A 13,039-nucleotide genomic window follows, 5' to 3' on the forward strand; every position below is an offset into this window, starting at 1 on the left:
GAAGTTTCTTTCTTTCCTGGCAACTGTGTCAGTGTTGGAAGATTCACTTCGGAGGCAGTGAGCAGCTAGGGAGACACATCTAGGCAGTGACACAGGGCAAGGGACAGCTGTGGGACAGTGGGGTGCAAGGTCTGGGGTCTACAAAACAAAATTCTTCTAGCTGGAGGGTGAGATGTAGGGACTAGAGGTATATATATGACTGATGAAAAGTTGGTATGGAACAACACTCTCCAGAGACTGGAGCACTGAGGGGTTCAGAACAAGCAGAAAGTAGCTGCACATAGGTTTATGTGGAAATGACACATTGAAAATCTCCTAGAGTATTACACGAAAGATAAAGGCTAGCCCATTCAAAAAGCTCTGGAAATCACAGTTATACACTTAAGAATTTTACCTGCATAAACTGAAGAGAAGCTTCAAAGTCTTCCACAGGATACATCTTAATGCGAAAGAATTTCATTCCCATTATAAGACTGATAATGCTTTGAACTACATATGGGCTTTGTTCTTTATGCCGCAACTCTTTTAGCTCTGCCATAAATTTCTTCTTTACAGCAGGAAATCTATGAATTCAGATGGGTTAGTTCCAAAAAGTTCAAAATCAATATCTGAAATGTATTGTAAGGTATATAAATTGGGATAAACCTAAAGAAGATAAAACTTAGGTTGTATAAAAATACCATTTCACTCACTATTTGAAAGATTTTTTTTGTTTAGCTTTCTTTCACTTCTAATAAACTGAGAAAATGAAGCATACAGCCTGATCTTAGTCCCTCTAGATAACCACATATTTCAAATTATTTTATTACCATGCACCTCTTCTACCTAAGACCTAACAATATCATTTAAATAACCCCTTCACACGTTTTTCAAAAATCCATGATGAAAGATAGTTATCTTGCAAGTACATGCATATTTTCAAAAGAAAATGTTTATATTATAACCCTGAAAATATTCAGACAGGCAGTTTGTCCCTTCAGGTTTTTTTTCCTAAAAGCCATTACAGTAACACTTAAGCATTAATAACTACAACAACATGGGGTAGAGGGCTCTGTTTTGGTCTCCCCCATGAATATATTGAAGGTGTCTTTGGAGACCATTGTCCAATGATATATAGAAAGACCATCCAACAGGACCTCCTGCCCTTTTTAAGACAAATTGAAAATAATGTAATTTTCATGGCTAGGTGTAGCATGTAACACACTTTTGTTACCACCCTTGATAGACAACACAAGTGAATTGAAAGAAACACGTTAGCAGGAAGAGTCCTTCAGTGATAGAAACATCTTAGCAAAGCCCTTCAGAACTCTGACAGTCAACTTGAAGCTTTGGATACAGATTCAACTTTTCCTTCTGCATTTGACCCAGACAGTTTAGCAGACCGGGTAAGGCCTTAGCTGAATTTACATGATTGCCAGAAACTCAAACTGTTTTAGCCACATCAAGCCAAACTGACTGGTTTTGTAGAGCTGAGACTCACCCTCAGCAACACCAAAATGTCAGGAGACAGATAGCATTACATCAGGACAGTAAAATTCATCCTCTGCTTAGTTATGGTTTAAGTGTATGATGAGATGTTATATTGGGTACTTGAGAGTCTGAGCTTCACAGTTTTCAGACTCAAAATTTAAGATCTGACCCACAAAGTATTTTATGTCATCTGTTCGAAGAAGGACGAAGGGTTCAGAAGGAGATGCATTAAGTTCTGAGCTGAAATAACTGCAGAGAACCTTAATATTGTTGCTATGTAGGAGGATAGCCATTTATAGGTTTGCCCAGCCAAAGAAAAATAGCATCTACAAAAAAACTAGTTAAAATAGCTTTATTCAGCCCTTTGGGCTTTCTACAGACGTCATTGCTGAGATAGAAAAAATAATGTTGCTGTAGTTGAGTTGAATTTATTTGGTATCACTGGACTAGATGCAGAAAGCCTGTGATTCTCTAGAGGCCTATGTTCTAGAACATCTGGATAAATAGAAGGCCAATGAACTGAAATGACTTATTCCTACAGAATATTTAAAGAAAGTGAGAAAATCAGAATATTCACATACTAAGCAAGTAGACTTTGTCATATTTACGGGGGAAATAATATATTGAATTTTGCTTACTTTGCTTGAGCTAGAACACCTATTACTTCTGCATACAAATCTGCAACAATGTGCATATTTCCAGTGTTAGGACCAAGGTACCTAGCAAGAGACAAAAACAATTCTCAGCTGAGAAAGCATACTGTTTAAACCACAACTACTAAAAAAATAAGGAAGTATCTTTCACATAGAATTTTTGCATGAAAAAGAGCCTTACCCTTCTTTGTACTTAAAGTGCTTGAAAGCCAAGTTAATGACATCATTTACCAAACTGTCTATTACAGGATGAAGTGGAATCTGTAAACACAAAATAAAATATAACAAGTACACATATATTACGCTAGTGCTAGTATTACTCATGAATATCAACCATTCAGAAAGGTATCAGTTAAAATAGCATGTACCTAATAAAATAGCTAAAATGAGCCAGTCACTTAAGCTTTATTTAGTTTTGGAGAGAAATACTTTAGCTCCAAAGACTTGGCAAAGTCAAGTCTTTATGAGCACAGAATACTACTTATACTACAGGTGCAAGAAAGACAGCAATGAACTAGCATGCAGACTGTACGTAAAGTTTTTATTATAATCTTAAAGATGCAAATAGAAAGAACCCCAAAATTCACTTGCATTGGTAATTTCCATCATTTATTAGTTAATAGATAATGTAAGAACTCATACCTGTTTCAAAACTTCTATTAATACTAAAGAAAAAATAAAATCAATAGCCAGATCTCTTCTCTCCATTAAATAGTCCCTCTGCTGTTCATCACTGCAAAATCAAACCAAGAAACACAATATTTTGGAGATGTGTCATAATTCATATTATATGCCTTCTTCAGTTACACAAATACAGATAACAGGGAATTGTGTTCTACCTTTCAAACTGCAGTCCAGCATTCCAGAAAGTAATGTACTGTTATATTCTTAAAATCTGAGATAAACAGACCAAATCTAACTTGTTACTGTGACATTGTTTCAAATGCTTAAATATCACTGTCCATTTCCTCCCTCTTTTTTCCCAGTTAAAGACAACAATAAAAAACCAAAACAAAACCAAGGAAACTTGTTGGTTCTGTATTCTAACAAACGGATTTCATTTCAAATTCCTCACTGATGACACCCTTTAGACCATCCTTAATTATTCCAAAGTGTTTTGGAGGCAAATGTACTTTGTGCTATCAAATTAATATTCAGACTTGTCATGAATTTTGAAAAATGCCTTAAAAGCACCAATGGAGAATTCACAACCACACTACAACACACATCTTCTAAAAACTGTTCCGGTGTTAAATTTTTAACTTTGGCAACATTTGTCAAATGATTCAAAAACATCTTTTGTACAGAACAAACACAGAGGAATAAAAGTGTGAGGTGAATATCTTGCAATAAAAATACCAAAAAATACCTATTTGGATCACCTGATCAAAGTTTCAAAGTGTGCTGAAAAGGTAACATGAAATATACAGTACTTTTTGTAAAATTAAACATTAAAGGAACAGTTCTGCAGTCCATTTGAAGCACTTAGCATGATTTCAGTGGGATTTTTGTGTAAATTCAGCACAATTCTCATAAACATTTAGAGTTTTAGTGATTTCAATTGTACTTATGTGTTTGTAATAAAACAGGCATTTAAGAGTACAGCTTGATCAGTGATGAAGTAAGTTAATTGCATTTTGGTTTCCTTGGTTTTACATTAACTGGAGAAAGGACTGGTTATACATTCTTTCTGTAACACCACCAATTGAAAGAGTGGCCTTGTTTCACTGCTAAACTGACTTTCAGCTACATTTTGGGCAGAGTTCCTGAAGACAGCTATTTATGAGCAGGTAGTTGTGTGAGAGAAAGCAGCAATTCAAGGAGAGGATTCATCTCACCCAAAAGCAGACATCTAATTAATGAACTATGTCCTCATACTGCCTACTGACATAAAGAGTCTAATTCAGGTCCATTTCTACCTTGGCATCTAAACCTAGCTCCCACCCCTTTGTTCTAGCTACTGCCTTTTATAGTTACGGGGTTTTAATATAATCCTAACGTGAAGAATTGCCTATGCACTTCCAAACACCAGGTCTGACAATGTTGATTCTCCTGCTGTTTCATTAAGTGTGTAAATGTAGTACTGAAATAGCCAGAAAACCTCTAGGTTTGAAGAATATACCTGAACCACACTGCCAGACCTCAAAATAACAAAGATCAGCCTGCTGCCTTATTACTGACAAACTACTGATATCCTTATTTTTGTGTGCTTGTAACTTTTAAGAGGTGTGTTGCTGAAACTCTCTCACTGATTCTCAAGTTTTTGGATTGAGGATAGGTATATGTGAAATTTTCACGTGTAAGCAGAATGCTATATAAGAAAAATTCTTCCAAGTGGCACAGAATTATTGCCTGATCACTTGAGTAAATACAGTTTATACAAACCAGTATTTAAATGACATGAAAGCATCCAAAACATCAGTAAGACAAACACTAGAGCACTATTGTGTTTGAACTATGAGGAGCATAACGTGAAAAACACAATTATTCCATCTGTCAGGAAGCCAAGAGAAGAGTTCCAGGAACAAGCAGAAAACAGATATAACTTTCAAGCAATGGTTACCTCACAAAAGCTGATGGGTGAAACGTAACACACTTTGCCATAGAATTCATCAGTTACCCATATATGCATATTCAAAATCATACCTTTTGGATTTAGTGCTTGTTCTTGGTCTGTACTCATGAGATTCATCTTCTATGCCATTCTGCCTTTTATACCAATCAAACAAAGTGCGCAGGATAGAGGGTAGACAATATTCTGAAAGTGAGCTCATTGAGCTTATAACCTATTGGGAAAATTCAACAAATCAGCAAATTAAATGCCTTTCAAGTTTTCCTTCCTCCTGAAAAATGTACTAATTCAATGGTTCTTTCTCATTTTCATCCAATTTTTGAGAACTATGGTACAAGCAGTGACTTCATATTCTGCATTTCCTGTCTTTAAAAGATGTGCAGACATGGCACACAGGAACATGGTTTAGTGTTTAGACTTGGCAGTGTTGGGTTTGTGGTTGAACTTGATGATCTCAAAAGTCTTTTCCAATCTAAATGAATCTATTCTATCTATCTATTCTATAAAATGTAAGCAGAAATGCAACACTGGAGTGTATGTTGATAGAGTCTTTATATTGATGATATCAAAATGCATTAAAATTGTGTATCACATCTTACAACATACCAGAAAACCATCTAGTTCTTCAAGCAAGTTATTTTGATTTGTTACACAATGTTGATTTGAGTTCAAGCACATTGTAAGGAAAGAAAAAGCAACGGATCAGAGGTACTGTCTTCAGGGATTATATCTGACTGCTGGATGCCCCTCCTGACACTCAGAATATCTTGACAAACACCACAAGTTCTGCAATAATTTTAATCAACTGACCATGCAGATGAATGCATCTTAGGCTTGCATATCTGAAACCTTAGACTTCGCTTTTATATATAGGAAAATATTTAGAGTTTCTTGTGTCTTTGTGGGCACAAATAAACAAAACAGAGTTTAGAATTATTCCCTAGAAGCTGCCGATTAAGCAGCTGTAGTGGCATACTGGATAGGAAGATTACCTCTCACTCAGCGTTAACTGTGTCACCAATTACAGAAATGTTACTGAGCATGCTGTTACTGAATTATGACTTAAACTTCCTATTACAGGAAACCATAAAGCTACAAAACATCAAAAGATCAACAAGTAGGGTGAAAAAACCTCCCATTATTATACAAGAGGATAATAAATATATTGCAACTGAATGTTCACAGCTATAGCATTTGTGGACATTCTAAGAAAATAAAAAACTACTATTTAAAATAGGGATGAAATTAGTGATCTGGAGATTTTTGACCACCTCAAGATCATGCAGGGCTTGATCCTGTGAAGTGCTGAGTATCAGGAGTGAAAAGCTCCTGATGCGTGTGTGTACTGCATGCCAAGCACACTGATTATGTAATTAACTATGTCAGGTTTATCCACCTGCTTAAACTTAAACCTGCACATTTTTCCAGCTTGAGGAAAAACAATAGAGTTTAATGTCTAGTATAACACCAAACTTGTGTGAATGCTGTGACTAAGACAAGAGGAAAATTGGCAGACCAAGCATTCCCAAATATTACTACAGCCTTAAATGAGAACTCTTGTGGATGACACTTAGTCTGGATGAGTAACTCTGAACCTCTTTTGTAGTTTTTCAGTCTCAGGATTTAACTACTTCACAGTGATGTTGTGGTCTAAAGTTAATGAGACACTTTGAGGATGAAGTATTATTATTATGGTATTATGACCTAAAATTAAACATGGTGCATTAGAAAGATATAACAACTGCCCCTGTAAAGTTAGAAGTTTGCATAAAAGTAGTATTTTTGGAAAACTTTCAATCTAGTGTTTGCAATAGATTTTAACACCTGAAATATGAAACAAGTTGCTGTGGAAGTAATCATGAAGGCACTGCTTGCAGCAGTGACAGGAGGCCTTCCATGAAGAATTACTACAGTACTTCAGGCTCAATTATACCAAAGCCTTCAGATAAATACTCAGAAAAAATCAGTCATCTGCTGTCAGGGCAAACTATTCACTACCAACTCACTTCTCTACTGTTTTCCAAAACTTTTTATGAAGTTAGCACAACACTGCTTGTTAGTGATGAAATACAATTACAATGGGTTTCCTAGGGAAGACAAGAATAGAATCAAAAAATCATAGAATCACAGAATAGTTTGGGTTGGAAGGGACCTTAAAGGTCATCTAGTTCCAACCTCCCTAACACTGGCAGGGACACGTTCCACTAGACCAGGCTGATCAAAGCCTCAACCAAAGTGGCTTTGAACACTGCCACGGATGGGGCATCCACAGCTTCTCTGGGCAACCTGTTCCAGCCTCACAGTAAAAAATATCATCCTTCTAGTCAGTAAAAATTGACCCTCTTTTAGTTTAAAACCCTTAACCTTTGTCCTATGTCCACGGGCCTTACTAAAAAGTCTGTCCTCAAATAGACCTAAATATCTTTTCAGAAATCACAGTATCTAACTATAAATGAAAAGTTGTTTCAATCAGGTCTTCCTGCATTTTCACTGACATATTTATCACTGTTGTTCTCTATATCCCACCTATACAATTTCATCAGAAAAAGTCAAAGTGATTCCTGTTAAATCTTCTCATGCCATACCTTCTCTGCTGAATTTACAGTGTCTGTCTTCATTTGGGATAAAAGGTCAATATAGCTTTTTTTTCCCCTTTTTTTTTATCTTTCTGTCATTGCACTTTTAAGACAGGAAGGAAGGGTGGACTGGGAAAAGACCTGGCTCTCAGGGAACAGGAAGGGAGGGAAGTCTAGCCAGCGTGCCGGTTACTCAACCCTTTCATTTACTGGAAGTAAGTCCAGGAGTGAGATGAATTCTAGCTCTGTGCTGCTCCTGAAAGGGAGTGCACAGATGTACAAGTATGTCCTTGTTGGACAAATGATCATATTCTTCCATCATAAATGAACTACCTACTGTATAGCTTAAGGATAAGAAAGCTGTACAAGTAGGGAGCTGTTTAAAATCTGTGTTCACAGAGCATTAAATATACTTTATGTAAATGCATAATATTTATTTTGGACTAAAATGCAAGAGTAAATGTAATGAAATTCTGCTCAGATAGCTTACTACAATTTATATACTTCCATAAAAGTCTTGCCATATTGTCAAAATACAAATACAAGAAATGTTTCCACTAACAGCAAATAGATGCTGATTCCCTTTTTTATTTCACTTATGAATTTATATGAGCTTTTACAGCAAATATATTCAAAACTGCACCAAATTTCCTACAGTATCATTAATTTTTTTGCCTTGCATTTTTTTTGTATACCACATATGTCAGTATGTACGTTGAATGGGCATTTTATTGCCACTTTAATAAAGCAGAATTGCAGTGCTTCATTTTTGCATAGTGTTGGTTTGTTTCTTGTAACTCTATTTTTCACACAGTGTCTGCATATTTTATCTTCAAATTGTTGTTGTGCAGATTCTAAATAATGGACAAGCACAAGTAAAGTTTTACACTTTTTACCAAAGCTGCTGAATGCATTTGTGATTGTGGAGATCTCCTTTCATTCACATCTTTGTTCTAAGCATTTTTTTGGACGGTGCTGTGAAGTCAAATTGCCCTGGAAATGGTTAAAACTGATAACTATTCAAGTTGAACTCACTAGTTTTCATTAACAGCCTTGGCTTTGTGAGACAAAAAAAGAAAGCAGGACTTTTTAGTACCATAATTTTGTGGATGGGTAATTTCAGCTAGCTTGCTTATACTCTACCAATGTTTATAGCTATTTTACTGCCAGCATAACAGTTTGCATGAAAACCCATTTATTTTTAGTGGACAGCAAGTTCAGTGCTGAAGGTGTTACCTTTAATTTTGCCTTCAGATGTACTTCTTTATACACTGAACCCAAACCTCTGACAGGAGCCAAAGGTTGTTTTATGACCCCATGACCACCATTTCTTCTACTTTCTTTGCCATGTGCCTTTTTCTGGTGATGAAAGACAATGTGTAAAACTCAGGGAAAGGGAAAACACAAAAGGGGCCAACTGCAGTGCTGCTGCAATGGCAATGATATCAGTATTCACTAACTACATCTAAAAAATAATACTGGATCAGAAGAATTATCAGCATATCATTAATCATGTCTAGGCTGTTATGAAAAAGGACACTTGATCACCAGTATGCTGCTTAGTGCCTTATTTATTTATTGCATTTTCCACTTTTTTATTATTGTTATTATTCATTTTAGTTTCCTTTTTTTCCCTTGGTTGATTTTTTGTTTGTTTTCATCTCCTAAAAGTATATAAAAGATTAAATGTTTTTGCTTTCCAATCTGCAGTCTCCAACCTAGAGCATTTCTAAGAAGAGAGCAGTAAAACTGAAACAAGAATAAGCTTTTGTTCAGTTTATGCTGAAACTTCTACAACAGGCACCTCGGATAGATAGCTTCATATGAAAACTAAGCCTTCCTGTTAAATTTTCACTTCCATGGCCAAAACACTACATTCATTTTGTGTTTTTATATGGAACACAGTCTGTAGCTCAGTCCAAGATTACACAGTGCCCTTCTTCTGCCTCTGGTGTTGTCAGTTCATGGAACATTTATACACCATGGTAAGAACAAATGATACATTAGTAGAGGCTGAGAAAAGAGTAATAAAAACATTTCCTTAGGTGAGGATAACCCTCTTGGAAAATTATGGGCTTTTGCTAGCTTTTGATCTTTTCATGTACTGCAACTTTATGGTTTCCTGTAATAGGAAGTTTAAGTCATAGTTCACTAGTACAATGTTTAATAACTTTTCTGTAACTGGGGACACAGAGCATGCTAATGCTGAAGCTCTAATGCTCTTTGCCAATAGGCAACTAGAGTTGTCTAATCAAGGACTTCCAAAACATGATTTTAAATATACTATAAAAATATTTAAAACCATATGAAAAAACCTACATAATTTCCTGTATGTATTTTCTTTATATACATACACACCTAGAAAGGAAAACAGTCAGTGTGAGGAATGCAGCTTGTTAGGCCAATGGTGAGACATTCAGCAAGTCAGGATAAGCATCATCACTACATACATTGCTCAAGTTCCTATTAATTGTTCAAGGAGGGTGATGCAATTGGCAGCCAGACATCCTGGCTGCCTAACAGGAGACACTGACTACACCTGTGTGGAGAGAAACAGCTCTGGCTGGGCCCAGCCAGGTTTCCAGACATTGGATCCATCACCACCATCACAAACACTGTTCCTAAAATGGTGCTTCAGAATGGGCAGGAAAAAATGCTGGTTCTCAGGGAGCCAGAGATAGAACTATTTTGGGGTAGTAAGCAATGTTTTCATAGCCATCTCAAATGGTTTGGGGGTTTCAGCGTCAAACTTGACGCTGATTACTTTGGGTAGCCAAAGTTCCATTCTGCTCATTGTTAAGTTACTTTTTGGGCTGTTTTTTCCACCCCTGAAACTGACTTGCAAAAAGCAAATTTAAAATCAGGTCATGCCTTATTTTTGTTGCTTTTTAATTTACCATTAGAAGATTGAGCTCAGATATTTTAAAGTGACTAGTGACCTACTCACTTCAGTATTACCTATCAATTTCACTCAAATTGAATAGAGATAATTTTGATAATGTCAAAAAAAGAAAATTAGGTTCCTCTGACAGTCTGTCACTTTATATGCCCTAAAACTGAAAATAAAAATTATTAGACACTCCTTGAAGAAGTTTGTTCATGGAGATTGTCCCTCTTTTCCCCTTTCATTTCTGTAGTAAAAATGTCAGGAATGTCATGGCTGGCCTTTTTTGTTTTTGCTAGATGATTTTATGGGTTTCAGAAATAAACACCAAAGCTTTCTGCACCTTAACTGGAAAGGGGAAGTAAGGGATTACCAACCTGGTCTTCCTGCATCCCATAGACTCTTTAAATACTCGAGTTAACTTCAAAAATAAAACTTGAACTGTTTTACTTAAAAGCACATGCCTTCTTACTTGGGTTTTGGTATCATGCCATATCATGATCTTCAGAGTTTTCCAGGCAGGCCACACCTTCATTTTATTATCCATACTTTCATGACAACTTTATAATTCTCACATGTTATCATTTGAAAAACAGCTATAAAATGCAATGTACTCACATAATCCACTGACTAAAACATGCCTAGTAAAGAAAGACTTTTTGCTCTTTCTGGCTCTACTCTAGCTCAGTTCTATCAAATCTCTATTGTGCACTACAAAATTTTGAATGCAAACTATTTGAATACAATTAAAACCATTCTATGATTGTATGGATTTAGCCAAACTAAACTAATTTGGGTAAGTATGAACCATATTCTTGAAATGGGCCTGTAAGCCAGGTTCAGGTCCCATCTGCTTTTCACAGGCCTACATCAATACCAGGAGCACCAGAACATCTCAAAATGACAGTGCTATTTAAGCAAAAAACAATGTGAAATCTGGAAAGGGAAATATCGCCAGCAACCTGGCCTGAGGCTGACAAATAATTCTGAAAATTTCAGCTTAAATAGTTTGTTTTGAAAATTTCAAGCAACTGAAAGCAAGGTTTTCGGGTAAGATGTCTAAGACAATCTCACCGCTGTACTTTCCTATCAACTCTGCACATAGGTAGGACTTCAGATATGTGGATAGAAAGATATATGAATGCTATCTATAACAAAATCTACCTTGGTGTTTGGTCTGCATCTTGCTACAGCAGTAAACACACAGTTGTTTCACTCTAGCAAGCATTTGCTGTTCTCATTAAATGATCTTGACTTAATTACTCAATTTTCTGTCTACTTACCAATAACTAGGAGAAGCATCAGTCTTCCAATTCCTCCTTTTAAACGGCCACAATTTGCTTAACCATAAATATTTAATCAAATCACAGCCACCCACTATGTGTTTGTTTAATACACTGCAGGAACAGTATCACAAGGTTTGCATCTGCGTGGCTTAATTTGTTTTACTTTCCTGTTTGAGTGTAACACTCTTCCCACAGGAAGGAAAAAAAAAATGTATATAAAATTAAGGCCAGAATACCACAAGGAATTTCATGAGGCAGGTGGGGAGTACTGAGAAAGCAACCTCCTTTAGCCTACAGTGGCTGGTTTGCCCGCAGGGTCTCTGCGGTCAGTGAGGTGGACAGGGAGCTCCCAAGTATGAAGCAGAAGTCTCATCTCCTCTGTTCACCTGCTGCTCTGAGCAGCCCTCCAAGCAGGCTATCTCTCCCCAAAAAGCAGATACAGAACAATCTAGAGTGTGTCACTTTGTCAAGCTAAAATTATAAAGTGAGTCGTAGTGAATGCCAGTGGAGTCTCACAAGGCATCTTTACTTCTGGTGAAATGTCCCAGAAAACTCAATAAATATTCATCTGAGGTTCTAAAATTGTACTTTATATCTGTCTCCTCTCCCAAAGTCAATCAATATGGTACCTGCAGCTTATGGCATTAGCGACAGCTGCTTTTGGAATTGTTACCATTTCTGCTACTTCTGCTCTGTCTTTCTGTCCTGTTTCTGGCCCTGCTGGCAGCACAGTGGTGTGGGCAGATAAGGAGTCAGTAGCAACGGTGACAGCAATGGCACACCTAGAGTTCATCATTCCTCTTTGTGGGGAGTGAGATTTGCCAGTTTTGGCATCCTTTATGTAACTTAAACTCTTTAGAACCCATCTTCCTTTATTTCAAAATAGGTAATTCTAGATGTTGCTGACAAAAAGAAAGACTGCTAACAAAAATAAATTGCTTTATATAATCAATTGGAAGTGTGTGTATTGCTGTTGGTTTTATTTTTATACTTGTTCTATTTCCCACACATAATAAATGTCTTAATTTAATGCCAGATATAAATTTCATTTTATTAATTACAATTTCATTCTACTAAATGAAATCTAACCAATTATATAAATTCTACTTAATTTTTAATACTTCTTCCCTGCCCACCATTTTTCTAATAATTACCTACCTTGTCATATACAGGCATTTATACTGACAATTGAACTTATACTTAATTTTAAACACAACAGGCTGGCTCAGCCTATTTGAAGCGCAGCACACATGTAAGTCATGCTGAGTCACAGCTACAGAGACAAACTAGACTGATGGCAATGAACATGATTCTATAGGCCCTCATATTAATGATAAAAGAAAGACTGGGGGCCACACACCTGTTTCAAAACCCACATATTTTGAAAAGATACAAATTTTGTTTCAAAATCTCCGTAAGGGGAAACAGACAAGAAATAATACATGTGCCTAATAGTATACAAAAAGTAACAAGTTCTATGGTAGAAAAATACTGAGTTTGAAAACAGGAAAAATTCTTCCCACTTAAACCCAAGAACGGTTTGGCAAGCACTTATCATTCTATCCAAGTACACTGAGAAATTCAATTTTTGCAGTATG

The 13,039-nt window shown here is 36.2% G+C and overlaps 1 protein-coding gene across 14 annotated transcripts in view; it reads right to left on the bottom strand.

The window, feature by feature from the left end:
* The window catches only part of FRY (FRY microtubule binding protein), a 199,377-nt gene that overhangs the window by 102,961 nt on the left and 83,377 nt on the right, over positions 1–13,039 (bottom strand). For all 14 annotated transcript variants that reach the window (XM_017731357.1, XM_017731353.1, XM_017731352.1 and 11 more), the window contains 5 exons: positions 4,770–4,909; positions 2,766–2,856; positions 2,305–2,384; positions 2,109–2,189; positions 395–563 (listed from right to left, as the gene is read on the bottom strand). In XM_017731357.1, coding sequence (XP_017586846.1) covers positions 395–563; positions 2,109–2,189; positions 2,305–2,384; positions 2,766–2,856; positions 4,770–4,909 — 561 coding nt within the window. The remainder of the gene's footprint in view (positions 1–394; positions 564–2,108; positions 2,190–2,304; positions 2,385–2,765; positions 2,857–4,769; positions 4,910–13,039) is intronic.

The sequence above is a fragment of the Corvus brachyrhynchos genome, unplaced genomic scaffold (assembly GCF_000691975.1).
Source record: "Corvus brachyrhynchos isolate BGI_N302 unplaced genomic scaffold, ASM69197v1 scaffold103, whole genome shotgun sequence".
NCBI lineage: Eukaryota > Metazoa > Chordata > Aves > Passeriformes > Corvidae > Corvus > Corvus brachyrhynchos.